This window comes from Dermacentor variabilis, chromosome 1 (genome assembly GCF_050947875.1).
Source record: "Dermacentor variabilis isolate Ectoservices chromosome 1, ASM5094787v1, whole genome shotgun sequence".
Taxonomy (NCBI): domain Eukaryota; kingdom Metazoa; phylum Arthropoda; class Arachnida; order Ixodida; family Ixodidae; genus Dermacentor; species Dermacentor variabilis.
The window spans coordinates 108,997,811-109,021,067 of record NC_134568.1 but is presented as its reverse complement, the minus strand read 5'-3'; the positions used below and the strand labels follow the sequence as shown (position 1 = coordinate 109,021,067).

At 45.7% G+C, this 23,257-nt stretch overlaps 1 protein-coding gene across 2 annotated transcripts in view; it reads right to left on the bottom strand.

Moving 5' to 3' along the window:
• Positions 1-766: 766 nt before the first annotated feature.
• Positions 767-23,257, bottom strand: part of LOC142571793 (QRFP-like peptide receptor) — a 288,223-nt gene continuing 265,732 nt past the window's right edge. Inside the window, exons 4-7 of one of the 2 annotated variants that reach the window (XM_075680414.1) lie at positions 18,370-18,627; positions 17,547-17,657; positions 16,748-16,910; positions 767-1,190 (exon numbers count right to left, since the gene is read on the bottom strand). In XM_075680414.1, coding sequence (XP_075536529.1) covers positions 991-1,190; positions 16,748-16,910; positions 17,547-17,657; positions 18,370-18,627 — 732 coding nt within the window. In that variant the 3' untranslated portion in view covers positions 767-990. The remainder of the gene's footprint in view (positions 1,191-16,747; positions 16,911-17,546; positions 17,658-18,369; positions 18,628-23,257) is intronic. The other variant, XM_075680422.1, reaches the window with a different exon arrangement.

Here is a 23,257-nt window from a genome sequence, read left to right as displayed (position 1 = left end):
AGAAGCATGGGTCCAGCGCAACGCTGCTTGGCGTGCAATGCAATTGTAATGCAATCACATTTCCAAAGTGTACATCTACATACTTTACGGACCATACGATAATGATCATTGGCGTTGAATATCCACTACCATATAGGACACCGTCACGTCGTTTGTCAATGGAGTAAATAAAGAAGTGGTTGGAATTGTTCTAAATGTGTGTGTTTCCCTTAAAAATTGGGGAGCCCGCAACCCTTCTGGGCGCTTCTGCGAAAACACTAAAGGGAACACATTAGGGGGACTACATGGGGAACTGCTTTGTTGAATCTACGTAAGGAAAAAAGAAGGAATCCTAATAGTTTCCCACTTCACTTTAGTGCTTTCGCAGTAGCCCCCGGAAATGTTGCGAGCTCCCCAGTTTTTGTATAGATGCACTGATGTGCTTTTTTGTAGGGAAGTTGCGACCACAAAACATTTTTCTTTTTCATTTCTCATAGACCTATTCTGGGTTGCTACAAGGGTCAATGTGAAGAACAGAGCTGCAGTGTTTGTACACACATGCGTGTGCGTTCATTTGGTATAGCGTCTTGTGATCATGTCAACCCTCTCCACGCCGGCCACATATAATACAAAGCGCCTTTGTTGACTATATATATATATATATATATATATATATATATATATATATATATATATATATATATATATATATATATATATATAAGCATCGGCAACAGAAAGGATGTGTCGCAGCCCAACAGGACCACCCCTTCACCAGGCGCTCCTAAGGAGTTCCTCAGTAGTGGTTTTATTTCATTCTCTCTCGAGCCTGAACTCGTCATCCGTACACCTCTCCAATCATGTTGCACTTTTTTTTTCTTTTTGATTGACACGCAAATAGATGCACAGTTTACGCGCGTCCTTTCGTGTCGTTCACTTAAAGCGCCGGGCCCGCGGAACCAATCCGGATCCGAGTCGTTGTGCCAGGAAACAAGTGCCGATCTTCAACCGCTACACGTCGGTGGCGGCGCACACCCTGCCTGTGCGGCAGGCACACCGCGCCACGGGTGGCGTCGCCCTCTGCGCGGTGAGCAGCATCGTGGTGGACGAAGTGCCCGAGTAGGAAGCCTTGGCGCACAAGCGCAGAGGACGAGCGGCGCTGCCTGCGTTCGGTCCTGTGGTCAGCGTCAGCCGGGACCGCACCGACCATCCTGCGACCGAAGCAGTGACAGGGCGTCAGTTGAAAAGACACAACGAGTAGAAGATCGCGCAGAAAAGACAAGCCAGGCAGGTGCTCACGAAACTACTCGACCGCGGGTGAACTCTTACGCATTAGTCACGGGCAACATATTAATCGTTTGCATTTAAGCTGATTTCTCGAAATTTGTGCAATACGTACAGTTTTTAGCTTCCGTCGGTCCTATATGATATTTGTATAATTCTATTGTGTCTCCTATATTTGATAATCTGAGACAGTAGAAGAAACGCGCAGGTATGTCAGTAATCATTAATACAAGATTTGGCACAGGGAAACCAAGATTTATACGAAAATGTCATTCTAAAAAGATCCCTGTTTGCGGCGCACGATTTAGACCAGGCCATGTTCAAGACAAGACCACCCACCCATACACAGGCACTTTTCGTGGTGGCAGCGGTACCCGTTCGGATTTTCTTCCCTGTAAACTGCACACAACTTTATGGCCGTAGCTGCCACAAAAAGAACAAAAGCTGGCCTGACAATGACAATTAAGACGGCGGTGCAACGCTTGTGATTTTCGGGCGACAAACTCGGGCTACACGTGTCGAATCTAGGGCAAAGTTCCAGTGCACACTCGAGCAATATTTGGCATCCAATCGCTTCTGCAATTGATACCTCTTTCTTGCCTTCTTCGTTTCTTTTGCGGCCCTCGTCCTTCTTATAGAGTCTTTATTTACCCTCTTCCCTTCCATATGCTGCGTTGCATGAAGATGCTGACATAGACGCCTGCAGAATTCCCTGCATTTTATAAAAGAACGTTCTCTCTCTCTTTGTCTCTCATTTTTGCTATGATGACATGATTATTATTTTTGCCATAGATTCATGCCAGAAAAGCAGGCAAAGGTATCTCTAAAAAATTCCCTTTAAAAAATGTCCACTTCACGCTTGTCCTTTTCTATACTCGGTGAGAACTTGAACCCAAAGATTATACCAGTGTGCAATAATGCGACCTGGGAAATCAGCCAGATCACCATCAGGTTAAGAAGGGCTGTCAAACTGCACATGCATAATGTCCTTCCTAAACTGGTGACTAATATGAAGCTGTCGAAGACGTCCAAATCCTTGCTGGAGAACACTGCTATTACTATCGGATGTCTTGGTTACGCTTGCACAGAGGAAATGGCACCGAAGGTACATCAGTTCACAGGTCCGTGCTGCTTAGCACTGGGAAAAGTTCAGAACTGTGAAACGAAGGACTTCGCATTCTATGGGATCTGCAGAATGATGAGTGTGAACCCGGATGGAGCCCTTCGTGATTTCATTTTGTTCCTTCAGGTCATCCTTTCCTGGGCCATTCCCCAGGAAGACTTGAAGCAAACAGTCCATGGCCTGCTCCACCGCTACAAGAAGATGTTTGGGAGCAAGAAATGGCAGCAATTCTCCGAACAGCTTCCACCTGCACTTAGGGTGCGACTGTTAGACAATTATGGCATCTGAGATGGGTTCTGCGCTAATACGAACACGTCAATCTGACAAACGTTAATGTGGCTTGAGTATTTTCTACTCAAGCGAGTAAAAGAGATTGATGTTGCCTTAGAAATCTGCGAGCCATTATGTGTCAACAGCTGCCTCTGCGCTTCAGTATTCGAAAAAGAATCAACATGAGTGTCCACGCTGCTAGTGTGTGTGTGAGTGAACAAAAGTATTTCTTCTTCCTTTCTGCTCTGTTTCTTTGTCAGCAAAGAGCGGGGCAATGTCCTGTTTGTGGGTTTGGGAAAGGCAAGATAATTTAGAGGAGCCAATGACGCGACGAATATTTTTATGTAGACGCAGCTTTTTATGACGCAGCTTTTTATGCCTTCGCAGGGCACTTGAACTTCGCCCTGCACTTGTCTCACAACTGCAAGTGAAACGTGGCATGCTCTTCTGCGGCTTATGTGCCAAAAAATTCAAATGGTGAACTAATATAAAGTTGGTAATACGCTGCACCACTACGGCTATGCAAAAACGGTTATTATAAAGTAACCACGTCAATGAAACATTCACGCACACACAATTCAAGTTCTGTCTACTTTAAATGAGAGTGAATCAGCATTTAATCATAAAACAAAGAGTATACGTTAATCATGTAATATTAGAAGGAAGCTTTAACTTGGAGCCGACTCCTATTCCCATTGAAATGCATGTAAAACGCGGAAATACTATTATTAGAGAAGCAATGAAACCATTTGAATGAGCTTTTTATAATTTAGGTTTCTATTATAATTGCAACAAACTATATGAAGCGGAACTTTGATGTAGTATTTGAAAGCTTGAGCAAAAATGTGAGAATGAGGTAAATAAAAAAAAGTTCAGCAGCACGTTACACTTCCGCTGTAACACGTTGACGCGAAAGCCTGCTACACACGTGGTAGTGCATTAAGTTATACGATCGGAGGGGTCAGACTTCTTGCACGAAATAACGATCCACAGTGTGAAGTAAAGGTACGGTTCCGTAGCTTTACCTCCTCAACAAGACATGCGAGCACCATAAAGGTTCGTTCGTTCTTTCTTTCTTGCCTTCGTTTATTCCTTCTTTCGTTTTTTAATTCACATTCAACCGTGTATTCTTTGCTTGCTTTCGGGGGTATGAGCCGCTTAAAGCTTTCACCTCAAAAGAGAAAAAAAAAACACTGGACGCACAAAGTTTACAAATCGGCAACTCTGCTCCAAAAACTTATAACGCCCTTCGATAAACAGCATTAGTTAAACCATCACAAGAAGAAATTAAGATACTATATAAGTTTACAGCCTTACGTGAAATTGATGCAATGCTCCAATTGTTTCGCAGAAGTCTTACTGAGACATAAGGGTGTTCAAAATTAAGTTTTATGGGTCTCTTAATATCAGGCACTGGGAGCCACGCGAAGACCACCTGTGCAAGCAAGTTATGGGGCCAGGGGGACACAAAGTGAGCTGATAATTATCGCTGTCAGCAGCCCAATTAACTAAAATTGAATAATTAACTTTTTGTTTACTGCAGTGAGTGGGTATGTTTGTACTGAAACGTTAGAAGCAGTCATGTTTTTACACAGTATCTATTGGAAGAATTCTTCTAGCGTGTCTGTGCTCCGACATATACGACTCCAAATTTTAATTGTCGTTCGCACGATTACGTATGCAAGAGAGTTAGGATCGGCGCAAAACTCCTCCCTGATGTGACGCGGCTGTTGCACGCGGCGTTTAGTCTGACAACGGGGAAGAGGCATTGGTAATGATGATTACTGTTCCCCTTCCCGACAATTAACAACACGCTAAGAGGTTTCCCGATTCCTAAAACTTCTTGAAAACTCTGAAGAAAACGGGAAAACTTGCCACTGGTCGTCAATAGCACGTTCGCTGTGCACCCCTCGAGCGCGTGGCCACATACAAGCATGACGCCGGACGATATAAGACGACGTGATCGCAAAATGACGGCACCATCAATAAATCGGTATATACGTGCTGAATAAACGTTTTTGGCTAAGCATGAAATAAGCCAGGAAAAGTACGCTGAAATGTTCCACGCGACTAGTCGCGTGGCACTTTTTTTTATGTTTGGCAGGCTTTCGTGTCGCTGAAGGCAACCATGCCTTTAGTTTCAATCACCGCTTTCTTCTTCGCCTTTCCGCATTCGCTTTACATCTATGCCAGAAAGACGAAGATCTCGCACATTAGCGAAGAGCAGACGAGGTCTACGCGTAATCGTTCCCCAGTTTACCTAATTAAGGTGTCCTGCCCTTTTTTCCCAGTTCCTGCTGTTTGTGCATGGTGACACTATATAGCGAGTTTGTCAGCGAACACCTTAAATATTAAAAAAAATATCCTGTGGCTGACAGCCCAGTTGTACTCCATGAGCTTGTCTACTCGAAGAGACGGAAATCACTTGCCCTCGAAATTGGAAAACCTAATCAACTAATTACCTTATGACATATATTTCAATTTGCGATTTCTAGCCGGGGAGTTCGCAAGACGTATCCACTTGGAATGAATTCTCAGGATGACACCGGTATCGAGATAATAATCCCCGAAGTTTGCGGAGAAATGCGTTGGCTTACCAGTTAATCTTGTGCTTCAATGCATGAAACCAAGTTTTGCTGATATAATGTGGTATAATCAAGGCAGTAATTTTCGTTGGCAAGCAACAAGGTCTCCCCACGCAAATATAATTATTATATTTTACTTATTATAGATAATTATGTATAAATATAAAAACTGAGGAGAACCCATCTCGCGATGGCTGTCGACGGTAATGCACTTAGCATTGAATCAATATAGCGACACAGCGTATTGCCAGCGTCAAAACGAGTTGCGTATGAGGCGCGTACTTCAGCGGGACTCATCTTTCGCGCTTCTTTAAGAACACGCGGCGCCAGCGAGCGGCACCGCCACGAAATCCGCGCACGGCCTCCGAAATGCGTGGCTCGCTGGTGCGTGCGAACGCTGAAAAACGCGCCATGCGGCCGCCTGGGCTTCTCTCTCGCGATTCTTTCTCGCGGCGTTCAACGGCGTTCTTTGAAAAGCGGCACACACCGCATTTGCGGTATGTTCCGGCATTTGCGGCGCTGCCTGCTAAGGCGTCGGGTTGCTGTCCTTGAGGAACCCCTGTGATGTGGGCTCGATTCTGCTCAGCATAGGACAAATTTAAGGTATTTTTCCGTTATTCTATAGCGGCACATTCCCAGTGGCACGTATCTGGTTATCCAACCTGGCGTCAGAGACGCTCATTGAAGAGCGGCGCACACCTACTGGCACATATCGAAGAGGCTCATTGAGGTTCACCACAGACCGAGTGACACATTTCCAGTGCTCCAAGTCGGCGTCAAAGAGTTTCTTCGAGCAGCGACACCTACCCAGTCCCGCATGTTACAGTGACCCATGTCGGCGTGATAGAAGTTGGTTGAAGAGCAGCACGTATGTCACTGCTGCATATTTCGAGACCCAAGTTGGGTCCGATGGTGGGTTTCGAACATTGTTACCTGTGCACAGCATCCAGATGCGCTACCCATTCGGCGACGGACTACCCAGTGACCTAGGCAGACGGGAAAACGGTTAGATGCAAACACAAATACATAGATTGATAGACACATGGGCCCCTGAAAGTGCTCGAAGCACTCTAAGAATGATGACGCATTAAAGAAGACAAGTTAACTGCACTTAGGGCACGATCAGTCATGAGTGTTCCAGTTTAATGTAACTATGCATATGGTAGCGGAGCACTTCGGCGCCATTTCTGTACCAGCACAGAGAAAGAAGTTGACGTTCGTGTGTGTCTCGCTCTGTCGGTTTTTCGGGCTTTGGCTGCCTTGCGTTAGTGAATGAGTGAGTGAGTGAAGAAAGTTTATTGCAGGTCCAGCGAGGACGCGAACTCGTCGCGCACCCGGCTAGTCCCATGTCGGGACCGGCAGGTCTAGCCCACTGGCCCTGTCGCGGGCACGCCGGACAGCCAGGATTTGCTTGTCTATAGCGGGGCTACGCAGAAGTGAGTCCCAGTCATCCTTGATGAACTTGGGGTATGTCGACCCGCACTCCCAGAGCATGTGTTAGTGGCCCTATTCCATAGGCCATGCTCACGTTGCTGAGACGTGGGCACTGCTTCCCTGGGCTCCTTCGGTTGTGTTGGAGTCTGTCTATTCGGCCCCCTTCCGAGCACTTCTGATGGTAACCGGTGGGTCATTGTCTCCGTTTACCACCTCACACGGTATGCTGAAACATCTGCGCTGCCAACCGCGACCGCGAAGGACGTTGCCTACTTCTCTCTTCATCACGCCATTCTGCGGTATGGTCCACCACCTGAACTACTAAGCGACCGTGGCCACGTGTTTCTCTCCAACGTCATCGAAGCACTCTTAAAGGAATGTCAGATTGTACATCGCACGGCCTCCCCCCCCCCCCCCCCCCCAGCCTACCATCCTCAATCTAACGGCATGACGAAACGTTTCAATCGTACCCTTGCCGACATGCTGGCGGTGTACAGGTCGACGATCACACGAATTGGGACCGGGTACTTACATTCATTACCTACGCTTGTAACTCTGCCACCCAAGCTACCACTGGTTTCTCACATTTATTTCTTCTCTATGGACGTGAACCATCACACTCCATAGACAAAATTCTGCCATACCGACCTGACGTTTCTGAAGCGAAACCTATTTCTGAAGCGGCTGCTTACTGGCGCGTTCGTCTACCACGCAAGACCAGTGTCGTCAAAAATATCGCCATGACACCTCAGCATCTACTGCCCACTATTCCCCCGAAATGATCTGGCTATGGGTTCCATCCACCACTCTCGGCGTTTCTACTGTTTCGGGCTGTGGCTGCCTTGTGTTAGTGGCCCTTTTCCAGACGCCCTGCCCACGTTGCTGAGACGAACACGCCTGTTCAATATATTCAAGCAAAACCTCATGTGATCTCTCAACTTACATGTATGATATATGTATATATATATATATATATATATATATATATATTGGTCATACGTGAGTGGTTGTACTTTTATTTGCTTCGGACGGGAAGCCGGTGTCCAGCGTAATGGGTGGGATGGCAACAGAGTAACGGCTCTGGGGCCTGACATTGTGGGATAGTGAAAGCTGTTACTTTCGTCAGCAGCGAAAGTTCTCCCCACGCGAATGATAATTATTTCTTTTGCGTTGAGTTTGCATCAGAAAAAAGAAACTAAGAAAGACGAAAAAACTGCGGCAAAGCGGCTATAACTTTGCGAACTCTGAAATTAGCGCAATTGAAAAAGAAGTTTGGAGCTTACTACGAGATTAAATTTTAATCAATGAGCATCCCTTCAGGGATGTTCATTGATTCCTTAAGGACAAAGAATTTATACACGCAATAAAAGCAAGTCTCCGAAGAAAGCGCTCTTGCGTCACCATGCGTTCTCATAGAAGGCTTTCCCCGCGGAGAAAAGTTCGAAGTGCGGTGCTAAGGACTTGCATTGTCCGCTTCGCATGGGGCGAGAATACTTTCGATGAAAGTATGTAAATAACATGCTACCTTTCGGCCAGTGTAACCCCGTCTACTATTTCCTGCTGCAGGCTAAAGTAGCAAGGCCCCGGAGCACCTTTTAACGAAGTGCTCTTTTTTTGGCTCTGAGGCTTTCCTTGGTCCTAACTTCATCGTAAGCGTTGTGGAACGTACAAGAACTCGCCCGAAGTCGCACGTGTGACGCCCGCAGTGCTCTATCAACCCATGCGCACCTGCTCTGCGCTTCTTCTTTTATCTCTACACATCATCAACGTGCTAGTGAACGCGCTGCATGCTCTGGTTCAAGAAAACTGGCAGGTGGTGTGACTGATGCAACGGGAGGGGGCGTTCTGATGCGCAACATATAAGCCAAGTCTGACACACAAGCAAATGGTCAAAAATCCTTTGACGCTGTCTTGGGAGGTCTCCTGTGACTGAATGGTATGTATAGACGACAGCGTGGGCAACATTAAATTGGCGCCGCGTTTACGCCGCCTCGCAGTGCTTCCGCTGTCCCCATACTTTGCGCTAAGGCTCCTCGCCCGGCCGCACCTTCCATGCGCGCTGCTCTCTCCGCGTGGCACGTGCCGTCGCATGTCGTAGAATATTTGCATCTGTGTGGGGCGCTGTGCGATAAGCCGGCCAAGTGCCTACGCCGTCTCTCGGATACGGCTGGTTCCAGCGCGACGCTTATCGCTCCATCGGCTCTGTACTCTCCACTGTGACGATCCCACCGGGAGTCAAGCACATGGTCCACTGTGTCGTTCAGTATCATGCCCCGCACTCTCTCAGTTTCGAGAACGGAAAGTTGGGCGTGTTTGTACCAGTGTGTGGTTACCGTAACAGCGCAGGCGAGACGAATAACAGGGTCCGGTCGTTTTCTCGTCTCTGTTTTTGTCTCAGTTGCCCTGTTATGCCAGCAATTCAATCCGCCTTTCCTTGCGCTCTAGTGAACGAGAGCGCGTGTTATTATGATACAGAAAATGCGCAGACCTACGCGTTCTCTCATCTCCATCCGCTCCAACACCACTGCGCGGCCAATTACTGTCAGGTGACGAAAACAACACTCTCACCTTTTAATTTCGCCTGTGTATACGGTATCGCCTTTAAAACAGTGCATCGGGGTCCATTCAAATAAAAGCGACAAATACAAGGAAATGCTGACGGAGAAAGATATACAGAATCCTTGCGCAAAGTAGGAAGCGGTGAAATACTACAGGCGAACACCAATTACTCGTCGTCTTGGAGCATGGCATCGATGCTCTTGGTGAAAGAGGCGTGAGAACGCGATTCCAAGATGTTCGCTTTTTGGACCGCTCTAGTGTCCGTTCAGCAGAGTGTGCTCCAGAGTGGAAAGCGTGGGGAAATAAACTCTCACGGCTTGCTGCTATGTGTAGTTGTCTTGACATAGTAAAGCTAATGTGCAAATAAGCGCAAGATGCAGTAGCAGCAATCTTAAGGTGCCGCGGTGAAGAACTTGCAAGAGATACTTCGTGTTACCCGAAACGTTCCATGCATTATAATTTTGAGGTGGTTATTAGCAGAATTTTTTTGTAGTTACACAAAGATGGAGAAATTCTGGACGCTGTAGAATTTTTCCCGCTCTTCCATGGCATTATATATATTTTACGAGTGCTATTCACTACGCTTCTAAGACTCTAAAAATTTGCTATTCCCGTGACCACGCAAACAGTGATGTAGATCACTGCATTCGACCAATCGATGAAGCTAACGAGGGACGCGAGGAAAAAATAACAGACTAGTGCGGAAGTCAAAGGTGTGGACTGAAGTTGCCTTTATCGCAAAACCGAGGTCAGGACAATGCACTCCCAAATGCAAGACTTTTCGCTGCAAAATTTGATCGCGGATATATATGTAGTGAAGCCGCCTTCGAATCGACAGGCGCAGTGGCTACTTATCCGCGAAACGCACCCGTTTATTATATATTTATTTCATATTTCCCCCTATCTATCTATCTATCTATCTATCTATCTATCTATCTATCTATCTATCTATCTATCTATCTATCTATCTATCTATCTATCTATCTATCTATCTATCTATCTATCTATCTATCTATCTATCTATCTATCTATCTATCTATCTATCTATCTATCTATCTATCTATCTATCTATCTATCTATCTATCTATCTATCTATCTATCTATCTATCTATCTATCTATCTATCTATCTATCTATCTATCTATCTATCTATCTATCTATCTATCTATCTATCTATCTATCTATCTATCTATCTATCTATCTATCTATCTATCTATCTATCTATCTATCTATCTATCTATCTATCTATCTATCTATCTATCTATCTATCTATCTATCTATCTATCTATCTATCTATCTATCTATCTATCTATCTATCTATCTATCTATCTATCTATCTATCTATCTATCTATCTATCTATCTATCTATCTATCTATCTATCTATCTATCTATCTATCTATCTATCTATCTATCTATCTATCTATCTATCTATCTATCTATCTATCTATCTATCTATCTATCTATCTATCTATCTATCTATCTATCTATCTATCTATCTATCTATCTATCTATCTATCTATCTATCTATCTATCTATAATAGGTGACGCATCATGGTCACAGAATCTGTTAGCTGAAGAAGGTGATATAACCAGAGATCATACATACAAACACACAAATGTTACATATATCCACACATGCACACATGTACTTAACCTGGTCATAGAGCCTTATTAAGGAGTGTAGTTATCAACATGTTAGAAGCGCGTTTGTTGCACGCAAAGCAAGAGCAGTATTTCTTTAAGGGCCAATAATTTCCCGAAATTTCATGCTCGACTCGCGGTACGATTTCCACGCAGCCTTGTGAGCTTCCTCGTCTGATGAATAACGACCGAAGTCATGCTGCAAGTCTTCAGGGACATTGCGCCCTGATCAGTTAGTCTAATAACTGAAGTTGTCTATTTGAAGTAGTTGATGTAAGTCACGCTGAGCCTGACACGGTGAAGGCGCGCTTTATCTTGTCTATGCTGAAACCTCGCGGCGCGCTAAACTCGCAATATGAATCAGTAATCTACATAGGGTAAGGTTCCCATCAAACGCCACAGAATACGTTGGATATCACACGACAGAAGACACCATAAATAGAATCGAGGTAAAGGATCATTGCGTCATGCTGACCTAGGTGCGCGGTGTATCAGGAACCACTCGGACGACGCCATAGTGGCTGGTTCAGGGCGCGGGCACGCATTTCGATGGGGGCGAAATGAGAAAAATGCTCGCATGCTTAGATTTATATAGGTGCATGTTAAACAACCCCAGGGTGAAAAAGTTAATCCGCAGACCAACAATCACGGCGGGAATCGTAATCAGATCGTGGTTATTGCACGTAAAACTTCAGATTTTGATTTCCTTGCCTATTTTTTTCTTGTAGTGTTTTTGCTTCCTCATAGTCACTATACCCCGTGACAATGTATGCACTCTCTGCATGATGGTATGATAGTCTTTAGAAATATGCCATTTAAGGACTGCGATATATTTCTCGACGGCCAGTTTGAATTTGAAAAAAGAAAAAGAAATGAGCAGATCCGAATGACATGTTCCAATTAGTGTGAAACGAAGCTTTAGTGAAGTAGTTAACTAAGTGCTGCATACAAATAAATGTGACGCATACAATTGTGTTTCTTTTCATCCTATGCAACGTGTAATCTCAAACAATCTATGTTTATGCGTTGCAAAGGTCACAGCTGTTATCTCATGCAGTGTTTATGCAATACATCGTTCAGAAGCGCTGCCGAAATGGAAACGCTAAATGTGGCGAATGCACAGTGTCAGACGTTTGTGCACCGATGACACGATGATGAAGGTGAATTCAGAGTTACTATACCTGCGTGGTATATACGTATCTGCGGCCTGCACTTAAGTCTACTTTGATGACAGGCTGCCTAGAGTAGGTGCACCGAAAGCGGGCTCTTTCGCGGAGACTACGACCCGGAAACTTCTAATGCCGACTGTACTTCAGAGACGCGCCGCTACAAAAGGAGTCGAAGTGGAGGCCCTCAACTATTCGATAGTTGCTCGGTGCTGTCACTTCATGAGCTATGCTTTCTTCAGAAATCGTTCTCTGGGAAATCTTGTTACGCTTGTTAACGAAGTTTCTTTTCTCATTAAATAAGAATGGGGCTGAGGAGTGAAAGGTGACGAGAGGATGCAACTGGCCGTGAGCACCATAACTGTCTCACCTCTCGACGGACACCTTGGTAGTGATTTCCATTGGCTCGCATGGCTCAAATTCTGCAAGTACTAACAACTAATTAAGTTATGACCACAGAAAAAAAGGAAAGCAATAACGCTACACGCGTGATGCGTGGCTTTAAGCGCACAGGGTCTATTTCCTGCGCGGAACATAGATTCCATGGTCCGCGTAAACTACAGTCGCGAAAAGAGTGGGATGAATTGAACCATGTTAGTATATATACAAAAAAAAAAGGCTCTTACGCTAGAATTGATCGTAACACGTGCCACGCTATCATGATTTTGAGCAAAGGCGTTAGGTGTTTGACGAGCTCGTTAACTATATAACTTAAGGAGACGTCTCAATGGAGCATACTCTTTCTTTAAATTAGTTTGTGCGGCAAGCAGAGACCCGGTGACTTTTTGATTATATATACAAACAAGGAAAACCCGGTGAAATCATTGTTCGCGTCTGACTCAGCGGAAGGCACTGCGAATGATTTCACATCACTCGTGTGGCTCGAGGGAAGCGTCCTGCCTACACTGCCGTCTCTGGAGAGACTTGCTGATATAAGCCCTTCGAGAAGCCGCGCCGCCTCGCAGTGCAACATTCAATACAACGACGACTTCAGCCGAAGAGCATGCCGAAATGAGCGTGTTATCCGACTTAGTCTTCGACAATAGAAAGCAAGGCACTGTATCCGATACACGCAGTCTTCTGTTCTTTCTCTCTTTTTGTGCTATCGTCGCAAAGGGCTCGACGTTGCAACGCAGCCCTGCGGACAAATCATCCGCACTGGACGGCGGTTGCCGTAATTGGCTGGCGCTCTAAGCGCGTCAGCGAACTTCCAGAGAGGGAGAGAGAGATGGAAAGTGCGTGAGTGTACTCATGTGTGTAATGAACATTGTGCAGAGCTCTATAGCGCACTCTATGTTATAGCTTAATATATTTATTTAGCGAAGGATATAGAGAGAAGGCTTTTCCCGCTACCGCGGGCGGAATGGAGGCAGCACAAACCCCTCAATTGTGTGACGAGGCGCCAACGTTTGTAGCGTCTCAAGGCGCGGATCGAAGGGAACGCCGGCAGAGTTATCCGGAGCGGTCGCCGGCGTGGCGCGAAAACAGCGCGCTTTTGTTGTCCCAGGAGACGTGCAATTCGAAACGTAAACATGCCGAGGCAATCATCCGCCACTCTGCATGCATTGGAGTCGGCTGGAAAACGGACTTACTACAGGTGGCGAATTCCCGAGGAGTGACCCCATCGCCGTGTCTCTCAATAAACTCTTACTAAAACCTTCGGTAGCAGGCTGTAGTTATTATTCATTATCTGAGAGGTTAGCCATTGTGGGCTGCCTAAGCAAACAAAATTTTACAGTGGATAGAGACGACTGCTAGAGTTGCAAACTGAATTGATCTGAACTGCACCCCGCAACACGGAAGTAGTCTAAACGTCTATGAACTAAATCTGCTTCCAAAAGCACGCAAGGATTTTATTTTGAGCCACCGTGTTGAATCCGAAAACCACAGCGCAATGTTGGTGTTGGCGAAGTATGAAAGCGAAGTCACCGAAGGTACGAAGAATGCCGGCACAATATTTCCAGGCTGTACTTCTTCGGTGTATCACCCTTCGTTTACTGTGCTCGAGCTTTGAAAAGAAAGGGACGCGCATTTTCTCGAATGGGGGTGCACTCATTATTGCGTAAGATTGACATCACCTCCTCAGTAATACCTAATATTGCGTCGTACTGGGAGCAATGGACGCGAGGAAGTAATTGCAGCTGCCAATGTTTGGGGCGCATTAGTTGGTCCTCTTTCCGTCCGTTGTTCTTCCGTCTACTTATTATTTCTGTCACGAACATTGAGAGCCAAAGATGAAATAGACCAACATCGTACTTTGCTCTATAATTACAGGGCTGTCAGTTACTGTTCAGGCGTCAGTCTTGTGACCATGTGACCACTAGTATGCAGACTCCACGATCGGTCGTACCTCGACTGACTCACACGTCCTTACGCTATCTGTGAAGGCCATATATTAGAAAGGCTGGTTATATTCAGAAATTCGGAAGATTTCTTCCTTACCGTACTGATGGCGCGGCGCGAGTCATCGTTGAGTATCACCTTCTAAATCCAGGCTGTTCTTTGGGGGCTGACTGAAGCCAAATGTTACTACGACCCCATTCGATCCCATACTGAAGACAAGGTAATGTTCCTGTACATTAATTCAATACTTCAGCAAATGCTTTCATAGGAATTGATATTATACTGGTACACTTCGTAATATCTGGCACATTAGACGTTATAAGGCTTTGAGGCAACTTGATTGTCACTGTAGACACATTAGCGTTTCATTGACAGATCTTGCGGTTCTGAAACGTATTATTATTTTCATAATTCGGGATGCCATTCTTACCTGATAACTAATTAAATAAGCGCGTCATACATATTGCAGTTAGAGTAATTATTTAGTTCTAGAGCGTGTTGAGTGGTTCAAATGTTGTTAGTGATCGCCTCTTACCGCACGAGGCTAAATAGTGTCAATTAGTCCATTCACTTAACAGAAAACAAATTCCGCGTAATGTTTTGGAATAATTGTTAGAAAAGTCATTACTCACTAGGGTACACTGTACATTGCACATGAACCCGAAGCGCTGCGAGTCAAATCAAATTCATTAATGCGAATGCCTTAGACGTCTCATGGGACGAAAAATCCAATGTCCGGCGTTATGGCGCCTAAATTCGTGGCACAAAAATTAATAGGTAGTCTAACCCTCGATCTTTGGTGGGGTTCGAACCCACGACCTATCTTGTTAATTAAGGCACCTTTAATTAAGATAGAGTTAAGGCGCTCGAACCCACGACCTTTGGTGGGAGAAAAGAATAGGAAGTAACGCATTCAAAATCAGCATGTTAAGTAATTTAATGAGTGTCTCATGAGCGCGCTGACTTTCGCCTTTATCTTTAGCGTAAGCTAAAGTGACTCAATTTTTTTTTTTACATTTGACGGGAAGGCCCGGGAATAAAAGCCGTAGTGGTTTGACTACGACGTAGTGCACATCACCTAGCCCTCATCTTGTGCGCTTCGCGTTTTGTTTTTCATGTTCCTCAGCGCTGTTAACACGTCTCGCAATAACGTTAATGGAACTAGAAGTCACTTCTAAAGACTACGTTAGAGGTTGACTAGGACTGAGACTTCAGCCTTGCTCACCTCTAGTTTTCGCAGTGCATACTAAGAAAACCCACTGGCGTCAGCGGATGCCATGTTCTGCAAAATGTGCACCCATCTCGCAGTTTCCTTCCAAAATGTAGAGAAAAAAAAGCAGCCTCTGCGACTTTGGACAATCCCACCCGAAATTCGAACGAAGCAGCGTTCGGGACAAAGAGGTTAGATAGAAGGCGATTTCATGAAAGGAAACGGCCAGAAAGGGGTGCTTCCGGTTTCGGCGCAACTATTGAGCAGCTAGACGAATTAATTGTTGGGCAAGTTGATGCTGAAGAGGAAAATTAGTGCAAACAGAAAGACAACTAATATGGCAAGAAAAGACACAGACAAGCGCTACACTGATCTTTTCTCTCTGTTTCTTTGCTCCAATTTTCCTCGTCCGTATTTAGTAGCACTTGTGAACCTTCCTCAACACTTCAGCGTGCCACGCAAAGCCATAGTCGTAGTGCCAGTGCCTGCAGCTTTGAAAGGTCGACAGCTTAAATTTAAAGCTCTCAAACTTATAATTATGATCTTAGGTACTTTCGTCAGCTCATTATAACTGTAGATGACCTTACGCATAAAGTGTGTAACATTTAAAGCACTACAGTTGAGCCGTCAGCCCAAAGCAGTGATTGTAAATAATTCGAAGCTCGTACGAGCGCTTTAACCGCATAAATTTAACCGTATAAATATATTTAACCGTAATTCTTACGAGCGTTTAACCGTATAGAGCGCACGCGCTCTATACGTGCGGTTTAGCCGCAAATGCTTTGCCCTGGACAGGACTATTATTGGTGGTATTTCTGCCCCCATAGGACTGGATCAGCGTGGACGAGTAGCATAACGACGATGAACAGAGTGGTTGAGCAACAAGTGTTTTTACAGTTAGTCTCACGTAAGCACTTACGCGTACTTGAGGAGGACTGACTGTCCGGCCAGCTTTATAATTAGGGTAGTTTAGCGCCCGTCCTTGTACACTTTGTCCTCTTCTATCCGTGTGCTAATTTGCGCTAAACTATACCGTAATTATACTATGAGTACTTACTCCCCCCCCCCCCCCCCTTGTCCCCCGCCTTCTCCATCGAACGCGCACCGAGAAGGCCGTGCCTGCAGGAATGATGCTAACTACAAAGGCGCTTACGTTTCGGATAGTCGGTCCTGCGCCGGTGCCCGCAGCGGAAGACGTTCGCCAGGCCCTGGCGGAAGGTGGGCGTCATGCCGCCGTAGATGATGGGGTTCAGCGCGCTGTTGGCGTACGCCAAGTACGTGCACCAGAACGAGGCCGGCGAGAACCACGAAGGCAGCTGTGCCGCGAAAAAGAAAAAGAAAGAAAGAAAAGTAGTCTCGGAATTTTCTTACCCCAGTGGGTGAAATCAGTTCAATAGGCTATATCATATCATTGTAGAATAGACAGGAATGAATTGTCCCAAACAACGCATCGTGTTCGAGAGCATGCATATTACGTGGCCATGCAATAAGACATATATACACGCACCTTTTCCTCTGCCTCTGATTTAGGTTAATCCAAAGCTGTAAACTTCGGGCTTTTGTAAAGACGAGAAAAAACGTGCCCGCTGGAACCACGTGCTTATCACAGAACGAGCCCCCGACAGATAATCGTCCGCTGTATGCCACCAAGGACGGATCCACATTGTAACCAAAAAGATCAAACGAAAGTCTTACTGGCTCAATCTAAGCTAAACATTAACACTTTTCTCTCTAGAATAATTAATTCGAATGCTCGTTTTGCGTAATGAAGGCCCGAGTGCGCGAACAGCAAGAACGCGCTTGAAGCGCAAATGTCTTTGTGTGCGTGTGCGCCTATCGTGTCTTGCTTGAGTGTCATCTCTTCAGTTCATGCCATTGCGTTTGTTCTGTCATTTACGCCATTTTCAACGCCATTTAATTCTTGATACTCATTTTAATTACTTGCGGCTCACCGGTTGGCTGTGGTTCCCGTTGTCCCGAAACTGCGAAAACAGAACGATGACTTGGAATGGCATCCAGCAAAGGACAAACACAAGAAGCACCACGCACACCAGCTTCACAACCTGTGGCGCAATAAGGAATAAAAGGACAATACAAGACAGTTAAATTGTACCCATGGTACGCGTCCTGCACGAGAAAAGCATCAGTCGGCGCAATGAATACAAATCTGACGTAAGTTCTGACCAGGAAAGAAGCTTTCTTTCACGAAGCGACGACATGAACGTGAATGACGCTGAACTCGCACATCTTTTGCATATTCTTCGCCAAAAGGAGCTTTGCCACTACAGATACAAATATGCTTGCACACACGCGCGTTAATGTGCAACTGAGCATTGTCCATTGAGTAGTAGTATAGCGCATTTAACATACTACAGTGAGTTTTCTGTGTATTTTTTTAGTAGTATGGCAAATACTATTTCAAAGGCTGTGCGCTCAACCTTTGGTTCGAACATGTTCTGCGCTGCATGTACGGTAGTGTGCTCTGCAGCACATGTCACTCGTTGGCGAATTCAACCAGTGACAGCTTTGTCGCCGTTGGGGGAGGTGGCCTCTCTAGGACCATATTTATCAGCACAAGAGGCGGCGACTTGTGAATGAAAAGCGTCTGTGGTGGTTGCGAACCATAACGAGAAAAGATGAGAAAAAGAATGCATTACGTCACGCAGATAGACATGGAGATTGTCGATTCCTACCAATCTATAGCTTAACTTCACATTCGTGCTTAGTGCGCCCCTCTAAAGTCGCTGCACTGCAGACGTCGGCAATAGTACTGGCCTTCCTCTTGGCCCGGGAGTGGAGCAGCGCATTGTTGGCGTTGGCCTCGCCCGGGTGCCGGTCCCTCCAGAGAGCGTGCAAGATGAGCGCGTAAGCCGAGCTCATCACGAGCACGGGTACGAAGAAGAGCGCCACCGTGACGGCCGTGTAATAGAGCTGCTTGAAGGGCGACCGCGCTATGCACGCCTCCTCCACAGGGTCCCACTCGATGCGCTGCGGCCAGCTCTCGCCGCAGTACGTCAGCTCCACGTCGGTCCACTGTACGGACAAGAAGGACGACGGAGCGGGATAGGAACTCGGGTCCCTATTGACAAACACACACAAACACACACACACACACACACACACACACAAACACACACACACAAACACACACACACACACACACACACACACACACACACACACACACACAAACACACACACACACACACACACACACACACACACACACACACACACACACACACACACACACACACACACACACACACACACAAACACACACACACACACACACACACACACACACACACACACACACACACACACACACACACACACACACACACACACACACACACACACACACACACACACACACGCACACGCACACACACACGCGCGCGCGCGCATAAAAAAGTTACGCTAGAACTGTTCGTCAGATGCCAGGTCATGCTGAACACATTATTAGCGAAGACGACTGGGCAATGGCAAAGACCCTATCGCGAACAAAAAGCGTTGTGAATTTCACCTTCTCCTCTTTAACCAATATGTACTACGAAGCTGATATTGGTGCCTCCTTGCTATTCGCAAAATTATGAGCTACACCTGCCAATTCACGAAAGATGTTTTTACAGTGACTGCAGCGTGGTTTCAGACGTTTTAATGCTGCGTGTTGGCAATTAATGACTATCTTGAACTGTATGACAAACGAACACGCTGCCGTCACACTAACGTTTATCCGGAAAGTGGCATCCTGCATCAAGCTGACCTAGAATGAGCAATAATCACAGAGGAAGGGGGACCGTTACTAGGTGAACTTTGGAAACCGAAAGAAATTTAGAACAGTCCTCAAACATGTTGGCGCGACACAGACTTGAACCCTCGCAAAGAACTATGCACAAGTTCGAGCACACACTGACCTGAAAAGTAGCAAACGTCCAGGAAGTGTTATCGCTGAAAATAAATTTCCTCACGCACGCATGCACGTACATCTTTTAAACCTGCGCCTTTACGTTCATACATGCAGAATTTTTCTTCGTTCTCACACGCTCTTATCAGTGTATTTTCGAGCTTCGGTGGTCCACAAGTAAAAGAAAACGCAACTTTGTGCGGGGCTGCGTTCTACGTTTCCTCGACGAGTAATCACGCGGAATAAGGCCTGGTGCGCCCATGTGGAACGGCACCGATGATACGCTCAAGTATGGGTGCGCCATGCTTGCATTTACCACTAGCTGGCACGTCACTGCAATCAAATCACAGCGCAATGCGTTTTGCTACTTCCAATTTCACGTGTGCCTTGGAAAACGAATACATACGCGTGAAGGAACCTGGCCGTCCGTCGATGCAGATACCTTGAACTATTCTAGTCTTTCCTAACTGAACTGCAACGTAGGTAACGCTTATTTACAATAATGAGAAGCCTTCTGCAATTCTATAGCTTTCGCCACATCTAACACTATCCTCGCCTCCCCCCCCCCCCCCCAAGAAGAAAATGGAAAAATGAAAGAAAAGAAACAAAACGCTTTACCTACTCTTTTTTTATACCAGAGAAGAATAAGGCTAGTACATCTTCATAGTGTTTACTTAACTTTTATGACATGTGCAGAGCGCACTAACACTCGACGTAGTGCCCTTCGTACAACAGCTTTCACTGTTGAACTTCGTTTTGCCTGGCTCCCTTAGTGCCCTCTGCAACGCGGGCCCTATTTTCTGAGGTTTATGTGTTCCGCTTGGCCTGGTGTTTTCCAAGTCCAAAGCCAAATCACCTTTACCGAACGCCACACGGTTAGTTGTGTTCGAGGGAGCTCACCGAGAGTTCTGCGCTGCACTTTCCTTTTTTTCTGGGTGGTGTGCCACGTGATGCATTATTCAAAAGTGCTTGTACGGTTCACGCGCAGGTCGTACATCTCATTCGTGGTTCTCAAAACCACGCGTATTTGGAGTTCGCGATGACCGTTACGGAGTGCTCGGTCACTGAGGCGTTCACTATAAGGAAGCAGAAGCTTTCACTAGTATGATTACCATTACCATCTACCATTATCATCAATAACCCATAGTAGCATCGCTCAAGAACACTTTACCTCTTATGATGAAACTGCCACTTTAGCAAGGACAATTGCATGCCTTTATGTTTCAAGCTTAACCATAGCGAAACCAGTAGAAGTTTTGGGGGAATGGTGTCATTTGGGGTACGTGTTCACAGAGCATTTTGCTCCTTTGCGCCAAAGCTGGCGACGTTGGGATTATGCTTACTAAAAATAGAAAGTGATTTTTTTAGTGATGTGGTCGAACGAGTTTTCTTTTTTGTCCCCTTCTTCTCGCAAGGAAATTTACTGAAGGAATGTCGCTACATGAATTTCTCATCAGCCGCCCTATTCGCAACAGTTGGCGTTTTAATTCTGCCCCTGTATAGCGTCCTTTGCCTGACAATCTTTGTTGTAAAGGTGAAGCTTATAACGAGGTACCATTATACGCGAATAGTAGACGGTTTCCCTCTATAATATTTATTGTCAGGTGAAACAAAAGTACAGGGGCAGAAAAAGTACATAGGGGAGGAGGAGATGAATCTAAAACGGGGAATGTAACTTTTAGCACGAATACCAATACCGCTGTACAAATAGTAAATGCTCCTTGGCACTTAATAAACGGCAATAGTAAATGCTGAAACACTTAAAATAGCTTAGCATTATAGAATTTTCGCTGTATTTGCTTAGTCAGGATATCTACGATTGAATGCCACGCTGAAACCATTCTCGTTACGTGTTTTCTATTACATTTTCATTCGCTATGGACATAGTTTCTGAAGAACAATAAATCCCTGCCTCAAGTTCAAGGATTGGTGCAGTCGGCAGGCGCCAGTAGTTTTTGCGTAGACGTGCCGTGTGTTCCAGCTGACGTGGCCCAAGCTGTGCTAATGTCACTTTGTTAATGGTGGTGCATTTTTCTGTGATCATTGATAGGTTATTCAGGCGAAATTAGCTGCCTAAATTTGTCATCACTGGCGTAATTGCGTATGCTCGCTTGCCGAATTGTGCATATTACATTCAAGAACCATCATATTCAATAGTTTTCAACTTGCTAAATTTTCCCCGGTATATTTCTTCTATGTTTCAAAGTTGTGGCGCAAAACTCGAAACCAAATACGAAGTGAACTCAGTTCAGTGCGTTTCGCGCGCGCGACCACAGCGCTCTCAAAAAGGATTTCAAAGAATCAGCACAAATAAATGGCTGACGTAACATCGTTTTGAGCGCATTGACGGCGAAGACAAGCGAGTGGACACCCACTTGTGTGTGTCCACTCGCTTTTTCTCGATTTTCATCAGTGCGCTTAAAACAGTGTTAAGTATGTCTTACCAACAATGCTGTACGTCAACGCTTGTCAATGATTGACTTGGTGCCCACGGCAAAGTGGCAAGGCGACGGCGTAGCTGTGGGCTGTTGCTACGAGCAAGCAGCCGCAGCTTCCTTTTTTTTCTTTGTGCTTCGCTTGAGGGGTATTTCTTATCGCCACACTAAGCCGGCGCGTAATGCACTAGCAAACAGTGAGACGCGATTGCTTGCTCGTAGCAGCAGCCAGCAGTTACGGCTACACCTTGTAACTCTTTCGCGGTTGTCAAGTCAGCCATTTATCAGTGTAGATTCTCTGAAATTCCTTTTGAAAATGCTGCCGTCGCGCGCGCGACACGCGTGGGACCACCTTCGCTTCGCGTTCTTTTTCGCGTTTTGCGCCACACCTTCGAAACGCGGAAGAAATGAGCTGGGGAAAACGTAGGGGGTTGAAAACTGTTGACTATAATGTTTTCAAATGAGATGCACAGTCTTACACTCGAGTTTGCGCCCATTGTGCAATTAATTATAAATTTTGGCAGGTAAGTTTGGCTAATTAGCCTATCAATGATTACAGAAAAATTCACCATCGTGCGCAAGGTGACTGCTAATAAAACGCCGCTTGTCCCATCCTCGTATCTCGTGCCCCCCTCTCCCTCCCCCTTTTCTTAAACAGCTTGTACCGCGTAAGCTGGGACACGCTGTATAACTTGAACACTATACATGCTTAATGAGGATAGAGCGCCACAGTCGAGCGTCGACAGCGGGGTCGGAGAAAGAACCTTTAGTAGACGTAGCCATACTCCAGCGCTCATCAGCGCCATTTTCTGTTGTAGCGCTTCTCCTGTATTTCCCTACGTGCCAGGGGTAAGTTGCACGGCGCGCAACAATGTTCATTAACCGTGTCTGTAGGCACCCAAAGTAATGAGCTATCACTCTAACTTTGTTCTCTACCGGCACACATTTCCTACTTTCCCCTGCGTGATCCTCTCCGTAATCACGCAGCGCCTGCTTTTCACAGTGCGAGCTTGAAAGTAAACGTTTATGCGAACGCGTTAGCAGTATGGCTGAAAGAGTGAACGTTGAAGATGTATAGCTGGAAAGAAAAGGAAACTGCTAGTAATGACAGCGTTCGCTCTTCTAGTAACGGCGGTAAAAGTTTTTTCATGTTGGTAAAAAAAAAAAGAAAAATCCGACGACACCTAAAAACTTATGAATTGTGAATGCGAAAGCATTAATGTCCAATTGAACTCCGCTGAGCGGTCCTTCGAATTATGAATTCCTCGTGGGCAAGCGAATGTGTTGAGACTCTTCGCCAACGCCTCCTAGATAGTAC